This window comes from Ceratotherium simum, chromosome 17, assembly GCF_057802395.1.
Source record: "Ceratotherium simum simum isolate JZ-2026a chromosome 17, ASM5780239v1, whole genome shotgun sequence".
NCBI lineage: Eukaryota > Metazoa > Chordata > Mammalia > Perissodactyla > Rhinocerotidae > Ceratotherium > Ceratotherium simum.
Window position 1 is genome coordinate 19,105,970 of NC_141916.1, and position 11,819 is coordinate 19,117,788.

Below are 11,819 nucleotides of genomic sequence, written 5' to 3' on the forward strand. Positions count from 1 at the left end.
CCCCAACAGGGAATCTGTGTCTCCTTTGTCCCCATGACCAGCCTAGGCCAACCCCATAGCATCTGAGGAATTTGGGGAAGAAACTCCAGTCTGCCCCAACCCCAGCGCTCCCCCTGCTTTTCCAGTGGGAGCCCTGACCTGTGCCCTACCTTCTTCACAATTAGAGAAACACTGTGAAAAATAAAAATGGCTACACAAACCGATGACAGGGAGATGATTTTATTTTAGCTTTATTTTATTGAGTTTAGAGGCTCTTTTGCCTCAGTGGTTTACATGAGCCTGAAAGATCCAGTGAGAACCTTCTCTGTTCTGTCACCTATGCTCTGCCACTAAAACAGCCCTAATGCCTCATCTGAGGCCTCATTTGAACCCTCTGGAAACTGAGTGGATTCCTCTGAGAGTGGCAGGAGGGAAGATGGATTAACCGGTAATTACTCCTTGGGGGGAAAAATGCACTCAGTGTCCCCCTCCCAGGCCTCGCCTCCATCTCACTTTCAGAGACTAATCCTCAGGAACCAACGCCCCACTCAAACCAAGCTCTTCCAACCAACACCCTGAGCGGGAGAAGGTGGAAGAAGCCCCTCCAGCCTTGGGGGTGGCGGACTGAGGGAGGGGGGATTCAGTCTCTGTAGGGAGCAGAGCAGAGGGTCTACGCTGGCATGCAAGGCAGGGAGGGGAGGAGTCACTGCTTTCCTATCTGGAGCAGAACCAGGAAGAGGTGCCCTCAGAAGGTTTGGGGACCTCACTATGTGCACCCCACCCAAACCACATTCAAGGCCATGCTCATCCTCTTACCACTGTGATGTTGGGCAAGTTACTTGACGTCTCTGTGCCTCAGTTGCCTCATTTTTACAATGGGGCTAATGTTAACTATCTCACAAGGCTGTGGTGATGATTAAATAAGATAACACATGAAAGGAAAAAGGAAAACAGCCCCGCCCCTGGAACATGGTAGTGTCTCAACGACCGTAGGAGCTTTTACCCTTACTGTAAATGTTCACCTTGTATTCAGAGTACCAGATTTTGGAGCAGAGTCCCTGGGTTCAATTCCATTCTCTGCCACATTCTAGCTGTGTTGACTGATCAAACCATATAACCTCTCTGTGCTTCCGTTTCCTTATCTATAAAATGCAGATCATAGTAGTCATGACTTTTTTGTTGTTTTTTGGTTTTTGTTTATTTGTTTGTTTTTGTGAGTAGGATTAGCCCTGAGCTAACATCTGTTGCCAATCCTCCTCTTTTTGCTGAGGAAGATTGGCCCTGGGCTAACATCCGTGCCCATCTTCCTCTACTTTATAGGTAGGACATGTGCCACAGTATGGCTTGATAAGTGGTGTGTAGGTCCACACCCAGGATCCGAACCTGTGAACCCCGGGCTGCCCAAGTGGAGCACGCGAACTTAACCACTATGCCACCGGGCCAGCCCCCCAGTTGTTGTGACTTTTAAGTGAATTAATATATGCAGAGTACTTATAAAGTGCCTGGTGCATCATCAGTGATCAATAATATTACCTGTGAGTAGTAGTCAGTTGCCTAAGGTCAGAGGCAAGATTTGAACCCAGGTCTGTGCGACTCTCGGGCCTGTGTTTGTAAGCGCTGCGTTACACTCATGCCCTTCCTCAGAGGGCTGCCCCTGGGCTGTTCTACGTACTTTCCTGCACTGTTCCCTTTTCATCCTGGGCCAGGCTTCCTGGCTCGCATCCCTGCCAGACCCGGTTCCTTTGGTGACGGCCTGGAGGTGCTCCCAGGAGCCAGCGCTGCGTGCAGACTTTGTGCCATTTAAACTTTTGACACCCAGGTCAATGAAGACAAGAGAAGTATCTTCTTTTGGCGCCAGGCAACAAATGACCCCAGGTCTCCACTCAGCGCATCTCATCCACTTGCCCACTGCCTGTCCTGCATCCCAACTGAGGGCACAAAGGCTTCCGGATTCTACAGAATCCCCAAAGCCCGGGCTCACCCTCTAGCCCAGAAAGCGGTGGCAGGGCCAGACTCTCTGCATTCCCCCCAGGAAGTCTGTGGTGCTCTTGGCCATGAGCTCCGTCTGTGCTTCTCTTCCCACCTCTTCCATCCTTACACACACACACCCCCACACACCATGCCCAAAGCAGTGTCACATGGTGGAAGAAGAATGGGATTTGGGGTCAGAGACCTGAGCTGTCCTCTTAGCTGTGTGAAGTGGGCGGCTCATTTATACTCGCTGTGCCTCAGTCTCCTCAGCTACGTGCTGGAGACGATAACACCACACCTGTCACAGAGGCCTGTGGTGAGAATTTAATGAAAGAGTTCACCAACTCTTCTTTTGTGTTACTTTAACCTTCTTTTTTAAATTTCTAATTAAATAACATATGAATGCATTTATTCATATATTTCATTTTCTTAAATCTTAAATAATATAGATAAAGCCAATGTCATTTGACTGTGTCCCTCACTGCCTTCCCCAGTGATAACTGCTGTGATCAATTGTCTCTCCTTCCAGACCTTTCTGTATGCATTTTATAGATATTTGCTATATAGGCTCCTAGGACATTTAGTTTTGTGAGGCTTTTTTGTTACATAAAGGGGATCATATGATATGGATTTTTCTGCAACTTACTTTTTTGTCATAATAGCATATATCAGAGATGTTTCCGCCTCAGTTTATTTAGGCATCCCCTAGTTGATAAAGTTTAGGGTTGTTTCCAGTGTTTCACTGTTAGAACCAAGGCTGCCGTGAACAGCCTTGGGAGTGCTGCTTTGCACACTCATGCTGGCATTTCTGTAGGATGGACACCATCCACATGTTAGGTTTTATGCTGAGTCAACACTTTGCAGCCCCAGCTTTTGGTATGCAGTGCCTGTTTGTTGGTGGCTCTGAGCTGGCCTTTCCATGCTGTGGCTCCCATACAGCCTCTCAGCCTCGTCTCTGGAAGGACAACAGACATAATCCTAGGTCCTGGACACAGCAGGGTCAGGCCAAGTGTGTGGCCAGGGGGCCCTGACCACGTCCAGCCCTGACTAATAGGGCGACCCAGGAAAGTTGGCCTTTGGCTCCTCTGTCCTCTGTGCATGGCCCTCCCTCCCTGCAAGCCCCCTCAACTCCATCTTATCAGAATAGAAGACAGGTGTTCTGCTTCCAGCACTAGATGAATGACCATCAGCAGGTCACTCATGGCTCTGAGACTCCTTTCCTCATATGTAAAATAGTGATATAATACCCACCTCCTAGAGCAAATGGGGCAAGTGAGATGAGATCAAGGATTAGTGTGTGAAAGGACTATTTAGATGTAAGTTAATAGCATCCTAGTCCCACTCCTGCCTCTTGCCCCATCCCACATGCTCCTCCTGCATGGTCTTGTATTCAGCTGGCTACCAGCCTAAGTACCTGCTGGCCTGTTAGATGTTAGCAGCCAACCCAGTTGTTAGCTCTCAATTAAGATCTTAGCTGCCAATTAAGATGTTAACTATAACCAAGATATCTGCATTCACCCAAGATGTTAGTTAACAATGCTTACTATCACCCAAGGGGATGATTGGGTTACTTTTCCCTATAATGAGTGCAGGCTCATAATGCAATCTCTGATAACACCTTTTGCTCTCATTAACTCTCAGGTCTCTGAAGGCAACATAGACCGTAGTAGATGCTCAGTGAATATGGTTGGGAATAAGTAGATGAAAAGACTCCAGGTGACTCACAGGCATGAGGTTGCAGTGATGGGTGGTCCCGGCAGTGGGATTGAAATTTGGGGCAGGCTATCCCAGAGAGCACCACATAGATAAGCAGCCATGGCCATAGGCCAAGAGCAGGGGCAGAAATCATTTCATTCCTCTTTTCTCCAAGAGAAAAGCCAGCTGGCTGCCTTAGGAGGCCTCCTGGGTGGGTGCTCCTTGGAGGGGTCACTCCCAGACCTGGTCAGGTCCAAGCCTTCTAGTTTGAGAGATTCAGTGTCATTAGCTCACCCAGGGGTGACCAGGCTCTGGGAAATCAACCAAGCAAGCTACTGATTGATAAGCCAGATCGGCAATTTATTAACTTATGCTGGCAGCTGTGCCTGCTAAGCAGCCTGTAGCATTTGAGTCGGCCCCTCTCCTTGCTCTCTCTCTGCAGAAGGAAAACTTACTTGGGACTCCAAATCAAATTCAGAAGGAGCAAAGTAGAATGGAGTGAAATGATACTAAAGAATAATAATAGGGAGCCAGCCCTGATGGCCTAGTGGTTGATGTTTGGCATACTCTGCTTTGGCGGCCCAGGTTCAGTTCCCGGGAGCAGAACCATACCACTCATCCGTCAGTAGCCATGCTGTGGCAGCAGCTCACATAGAAAAACCAGAAGAACTTACAACTACACACAACTATGTGCTGGCTTTGGGGTGGGGGTGGGAAAGGGAAGAAAAAAGGAGGAAGATTGGCAACAGATGTTCGTTCAGGGCGAATCTTCCCCTGCAAAAATAATAATAATAATAATAATAATAATAATAATAATAATAACTGATGCCACATACACTGCCAGATATTTACCCTCAAATCCACACCACGATGTGGTCATTGTTACTGTCCCATTTTGTAGATGAGGACACTGAGGTCAAGTGGGTGATAGCTACTGAGGGATGAAACCACCACTCGAACCCGGGTGCTCTAACTCTGGTGCTGTGTTCTATGCACCCTTCCCCAACCCTGCTGTGGCTCTCCATTTTCCTGCTGTTAAGGCCACACAGCTTCCCCTCGTAACATTTCTGCCTCCTTGATGAGCTGCAGGAGACACCTGAGTCTCCGCAGTGGCGTACACACGTTCTCAAGAGGGCACCGCTCCTACAGATAATAACAATAAAACCACATTAATAGCTACCATTCATTAAGTGTTTACTGTGTGTCAGGCCCCATGCCAGGGGCTTTTCGTGCACTGTCTCACTCTCACAATAGCCTCAGGAGGCAGGCACACTCGTCTCCCTCCTACAGCTGTGGACTCGCAGGCTCAGACTGAATACCTTGACCAGGGTCCCGGAGCTAGTGAGCAGCAGAGCTGACACTGGAATCCATGTCGGTCTGACTTTCAAGTCCCTACTTGTAATCACTGCCACCTCCCCAGCCTTGAGGGTGACATGCCTGTTGTCCCACATGCTGGAGTTGCTCCCTATTGGGGCCTCTGGCCCCCTGGGGTCCAGCCCCTCTCCCTCCGTCCCCTTGCCCCACTGCTCCTGCTACACGGAATTCTTTACTCTTCACACCACGCCCCTCACCTCCAGGGCTTCCCTAGGCCTTCTCAGTCTAGCAAACTCCTACTCATCCTGAATTCAAGACCCAGGTAAAGTGTCACCTCTCCTGGGCCACCTTCCTCCTGACCACTCCACCCTATGATGTCGTTTACCAGGTTTTAATGTAATTATCTGTAAGTGTCCCCTGCTAAGCGGGGAGCCCTGAAGGCAGGCCCAGCATGGTGGTCCTCGTGGTCTCTGCGGCTCTCAGCACGTCGCTGGCACCAGCTCAGGCCCCACATGTATTTATTGTATAATGAATGTTTCAGAGGACCCAAGGAACACAGATCTTCCACACACAAGTGACGGAGGAGCTGGGCACAGCTCAGTTAACAAGAATGTGAATTGATTTAAAGAATTCCAATCCCGTGTGGACCAATGGTTCGTAGCCTTTGAGACATTGGTGGAACTTTTTGGCTTCTTTCTCCCAAAAAACTACACCATGCCTGTCAAGGGTCATATGCTACTTCTAGCGGGGGTTCTGCTCCCTATGCTTGGACCCCAGAGAAAAGCTAAGTGGGAGAAGTAGGAGTCGGTGTAGACAGTGGGAAGGCCTGGTAGGGGGCAACAGGGTGGCAGAGACGAGCTGTCTCTGAGGGAATAACTGTTCATAGTCCATTCGCCAAGAAGGCGCCCTGGGGAGAGCCTGTTTTCTGGCAGGAGACACATTAACCCTGGGGGCTGCCCATAAGCAGTGGAGCAGAATGGTTGAGTGTGGGGGATCTGAAGCCGAACTGTCCAGGTTCAAATCCTGGCTTTGCCACTTTCCAGCTGTGTAACCTTGGGGGCAAGTACTTAACATTTCTGGGTCTTGGTTTCCTCTAGGAATAATAGAATCTCTACTCAGTGGGGATGTTATCAGACTAAGTGGCTAAAGCACGTAACAAGTGCCTGTTCCCTGCTCACTGTTCCATGAAGCACTGAAGGATGCGTTTATCCTCTAAGAGCAGGGCCCTGAGGGAATGGCAAGAAGACCAGGTCTCAACTTTTACGTCCCCTCCTCCAGGAAGCCTTCCTTAACTGCCTGCCACACTCACCTAGGTCAGGTTCCTTATTACCAGCCCTCATGGCATTTCGTATTTCTCTTTGGTTACACGCATCATACCAATGCTTAGCTCCCTGCTAGACTATAAGCTCTACAAGGTCTGGGATCTTGTCTGTCTTGTACTTTGCTGTATCCCTGTGCCTGGCACATCGTGGGTGCTCAGTAAAGAGGTGTTGAATTTGGGATGGAAGGTGTTGGGAAAGTTCCAGATTCTGAGCTGTCACAGGTAGGTCACTGAGCAGCCAGGCAGCAGGTGATGGTAATGAAATTGGGGGTGGGCCTGGGTGGGGACAGTGGGCCCCCTCGGTCAGTGTCACAGTGGCTGGACCTTCTGACTTCCCTCTCTCCCTCCTTCCCTCAGTTCCTGGCATTTGACACCCAGTTGCTGATGGGTAACCGACGCCACTCGCTGAGCCCTGAGGAGTATATTTTTGGAGCCCTCAACATTTACCTAGACATCATCTATATCTTCACCTTCTTCCTGCAGCTTTTTGGCACCAACCGGGAATAAGGAGCCCTTCCCACCCTCTCCTGCCTTCAGAGAATGCCCCCTTGCTGGTCCTCTGACCTTCCCTGTGCTCCTGCAAGCCCAGATATAAAACTAGCTGCCAGCCCAGCCTGTGGCCAGCCCGCTCACTCCTCTCAGTCTGACCCTCATCCTCACCCTCTGCAGTTTGTTTGTACCCATGCCATCAGGGGCCCTGTGGAACCAAGGTCATACCATCCTCTCTGCTGCCCTTTCCCCCCAGTTACGTCTCCCAAACTGGGACAGTCAAGGCTGGAGGCTCCTCTGGGTTTGAGGACCCAGCAGGAGAGTGGGAGGAGCTGAACAGGATTTCAGATGTGGGAAAGAGACCCCAGGAAGCCTAGCTGAGGTCTGCACCCCCACCATGATTCCTCCTAAGCCTGCCAGAGCTGTGTGACCTTAGGGCACACTGTCCTGTGTCCAGTCTGCCCCTCCTCTCTTTCCTTCCAGGTCAGGCATTGACAGTTTGTAAGGAAGGGGTTGGGGGACAGCTGGGAGATGACGTGAGGGTGCTCTGCAGGTTGGGGATGTGGGTGAACTGTATGCCTGTCCCAGGCTGCCCTTCTCTCTCAGCTCGGGGACCAGTGGCTTGTTCTAGGCACTTGAGCCCTGGGGTCAAGGGCAACGAGAGAGGAGCAGGAAGCCAGTGCCATCTGCACTTGCCTTGGTTTACCCTCCTGGGTCATGACAGAGCACTGTTAGGGCAGGAGGACCTGCTCCAAAGTGGGGACCTGTCCTGGGGCTCCAAGGAAGGTGGGAGCAGAGCAGCCAACTGGGAGGTCTGGGCTCTGCAGGATCACCAGTTCCCCCAGCCCTGCATCCACCTGAGAGGTGTTTGGGGTTGGCAGGACCAAGACCTATATCCTCTCACCCTCTTCCCTCAACCCCGAGGCTGCTCCCAAGGCCTGAGACTGAGTGAGTGCCTCGGCCCTAGAGGACTGGATGTTCAGAGAGAGAGGATTATTCTAGCCCCATCTGAAGGAATCCTGCCCTGCCCCCAGCCTTTCCCTAAGGCCTTTCTGAACATCCTATTTTCTAAACTCTTCCCCATCTGTTGCCATTTGCTGGCTTCTCCCCAGCCAGGCCTCCTGAGGCCTCACTTGGCAGTGCCCATGTCCCTTCCCCTAGCTTCTCTGGCCACTCAGCCCAGAGTCCTGAGCGCCCTCCACTCTTTATCTCCACATCTTTCCAATTTGGAAGCTGGTCAGCTGATGCTAACAGCCAGGGCCAGTCCCTCCAGCTGGTCCCATGTGATGAGATCGGATCTCCTTATCAGCCTCCAGGCGGCTGAGATCTCAGGCAGGGTATGCGTCAGCCACCCAGCCCCCTGCAGGCCCTACTGGGGAGGGGACCAGGGGCCACACCTGGGGGAAGCTGTATAGCCAGCATGTGCTGGCAGCCAACTCCGGGCTGGTAGAAAGTTACTGGGTGGAATCAGGGAGGTTCAGAGTGGATGCTCCCTCCTGAGCTCGCCTCCCTCCCACTCTGCTAGGTGCTCTGTTTGCCCCTGGGGAGAGTGACTAGGTATGTTATCTATCTGTTCCCAACCTCTCCCTCTCCACCCTTCCTCTTTCCAGCTTTCAAGAAACATTGCAGAAGCGTTGGAAGTTTTGTTCTACCAAGAATGGATGATGGTGTTTGTGTGTGAGATAAAGGCAATGGGGACATGGGTGGGATGACTGCTGTGTGCTGGGCTAAATTAATCACTACACCAACCCTACAAAGGCAGTACTATGCACACCCCCATTGCAGAGGGAAAAGCTGAAGTGATTGAGAGACTTGGTAACAAGTCTAAGGTGGTACAGCGAACAGACTGGGTGGGGGCTGGAATGAGACGGGGTGGTCAGGCCCTAATGTCTCTGGGGATTTGTTGTCCTCAGTGCCACCTCTGGTTTTCCATCTCCCCCTGACCACCACCACCAGATTCTGCACTCTGTAGTTTCTACCTGCTAGACACAAGCTGGGAGGCAGGATCCTGGTTTCTGATTCCCAGCCTCACTGCCAATGGGCTCACGGTATTCAGTGAGTCTTGCTGTCTGCGATTCAGTTTTCCTATCAGCAAGATGGAAGGCCTTGGGGCTGGCCCGGTGGCGCAAGCGGTTAAGTGCGCGCGCTCCACTGCGGCGGCCCGGGGTTCGCCGGTTCAGATCCCAGGCGTGCACAGACACACTGCTTGTCAAGCCATGCTGTGGTGGCATCCCATATAAAGTGGAGGAAGATGGGCGTGGATGTTAGCCCAGGGCCAGTATTCCTCAGCAAAAAGAGAAGGATTGGCAGATGTTAGCTCAGGGACGATCTTCCTCACAAAAAAAAAAAAAGAGATGGAAGGCCATGGCCAAGGTGGCGCAGGGAGATTTCCACTGACTTCCTTATCCAATTGCCACTCTCCTCTGAAGTCCCCTAGGTTCCTCTCCTAATCTCTGGTCCCAGCTCTACGGGTTAACCTCCCCACCCCTTGCCCTGCTACTCTCAGCCTGGGTCTTGGTCATGCTTCCCACAGTCCACTTGTCCAAGTCCTTCTCTTCCCAGGACAGTTTATGCAGAAACTGGAGATTGAGAGATTTATTTGATGCTGAGCTCCAAAAGCTTGAGGGAGGAGGCAGGCCCTCAGCAACAAACAGCGTGACAGGGGCAACTCAGGGCCATCTCAAAGCAGAGTATGGTGCAGAGTCTCCTACTCTGGGTCCTGAGAGGGGTCCAGGACACGCTGAGCTGGCAGCAGAGCCAGGGCTGAAGCTCCTGTGTTCTACCTGCATTGAGGCTGTGAGGAGCCCTAGGAACACCTGGATGGTCTTAGAAGGAGGAAGGGCGGGGGAACAGGAATGCGGGATTACGAGAAATGGAGAAACCGGAGAAACCGAAGCTGGGCAGGTGCCATAAACCGTAGAGGAGGAGGGGATCCTGCTGGCCCCTCACATTTTTGGCAGGGGTGGGGCTGGGCCTGGGAAGAAGTAGGTTGGATTTTATAAAGCTAGAGGCAGTCAGGAATCTGACCATCTGTAATGTGAAGTCAGAGGTCTCCTGCTGAGGAGAAGACAGATTCAGAGATCCTCTCTAGTAGATTGGGGGCCAGGGAGGCACATGCAAGTCCCCAGACTCCGCACCAATTCTCAGGTACATGTGTAGCTCCTGGATCGCCTAGAGAAGCCCCAGGAATCTTGGTTCTTCCATCCTCTGCTCTTCCTCCTAGGGGAATGAGGATCAGACAGACACCCTTATTCCAAAAGGCCTCGCCTCTCCCTCCCTGGCCCACTAGGAGACAAGTCCCAGGGCCTGTCGGCTCTCGCGGTGGGCTAGAATTTCAATGGCACTTTGCTGCCCCTCGGTGGCTGCCTGAGGAAAAGCAGGGCCCGGTTCTGCAGGGGAGAAGCAGAGGGCCCTGAGGTTGCGGGCAGGATCTGGCCCGGCTCCTCTCAGACCTCCCCAGACCTCCCTCTTCATCAGCCTCTGACTGTTCCCTTTAGCCCAACCACTGTCACATCTCTCGGACACTGTTTACCTGACTGCTGGAAACCACTCCCGTGCCACCCGGCCCCAGAGCTTTCTCCCTAGTGTCTGAGGGCAGAGACACAAGTCCTTCCAGCCTCAGCTCCTGCAAGTTTCCCAGGGGCCCGCCTGCCCCCTTCCCTGGCCTCACCTGACTGAGGGGAGATAAGAATAAAAGTAATTATGACACCTGAATTGTTTCCTTTGCCTGCCTTTTACTTGTCGCCTCAGATGGCTCAGGGAGTCTGTGTGTGCGGTTTACCTCAGATTCGGTGTGAAAGGTTCACACCAGAGCTGCTGCTCCCAATGTAGCTAAGTGTGAATTAAATCTGCATGTTTATCTTCATGTGGAAAAAGGGACACTGGTCCTCCTGTTGATAGTTACCCTTTGCAGAGGCTCTTTGGATCCTTGCACCTGTCACAGCCCCACGAGAGGCTCCTCCTGACAGAGGGCCTTCCACTGAAGCCTGTTCTTTTATGCACAGTTCTGTTAGAAGATTATTCCTTATTTTGACCCAAAATCTGTTTCCCTAGAAGGAAAGCCTGTTGTACCTGGAAGGATCACCAAGAACAACAGCTTTAAGAGTCACCTCTCCTGTGAAGCCTTTCTCAGTCCTTCCCCCAGGTGCCCTGGCCACTCCCTCCTCAGAGCCCCCCCGCCCTGTACCACTCTAGCTGCATTTTTACCACGTATTCTATCTCCTTCTATAAAACTTGAGCTCCTTGAAGGCACGGACTATGTCTTGTTCACCCTTGATTCACAGGACTTACGGCACATGGTCTCAATAAACAGCTTTTGAATGAACAGAGGAGTGAACAAATGAATCCATCCAATCCTTTTATTTTACTTAAGAGGAAACTAAGAAGCAGAAGGTGCAGCGACGTGGCCAGATTGACACACAAGCTAGTGACTGGGGGTGGGATTAGAAGGCACATGGGGTTATGATTACATTACCAGGTTTCTTTGGGGAACTTGGGACCGAGGGTGGCATGTGGGAGGGGACACACCCCACTGGAGCAGTGGGAGACCTTATCCTCCGTCACTCTTTAGGGGTGGGCCCTAAATCCAATGACAGGTAGCCTTATAGGAGAAAGGAGAGGGAGATTCAAGACACAGAGACACAGAGGAAAAGGCCACGTAAAGATGGAGACGGAGATTGGAGGGCAGCCACACGCCAAGGAACACCAAGGATCGCCAGCAGCCACCAGAGGCTAGGAGAGTCGTCTTCTATTTTCCATCTCTGCCTTTTTTGCTCTACTTTGTGGAAGATTGCCTCAATTTCATCTCCCAACTGTTCTATGAAATGTTTCACTTCTCCTATTATATTTTTAATTCCCAAGACGTGTTTTTTTTCTTTAAATGTTCTTTTTTCCCATATTTTATTATGAACGTTTCCAAATATATAGAAAAGTTGAAAGAATTTTATGGTAAACATCCATATAACCATCACCTGGATTGAACGTTCTTTTTATAGCTTGTTTCGTGGATGCAGTCTCTCTCTTATTTCTTAGAGAATATTAATATTTTAGG

General features: G+C 51.1%; 1 protein-coding gene across 1 annotated transcript in view; it reads left to right on the forward strand.

Annotated features, from left to right (window-relative positions):
- Positions 1-8,166, forward strand: part of FAIM2 (Fas apoptotic inhibitory molecule 2) — a 30,883-nt gene extending 22,717 nt beyond the window's left edge. Inside the window, exon 12 of the mRNA XM_004428996.3 lies at positions 6,638-8,166. Within this exon, the coding sequence (XP_004429053.1) occupies positions 6,638-6,787 (150 nt within the window). The 3' untranslated portion in view covers positions 6,788-8,166. The remainder of the gene's footprint in view (positions 1-6,637) is intronic.
- Positions 8,167-11,819: the final 3,653 nt, after the last annotated feature.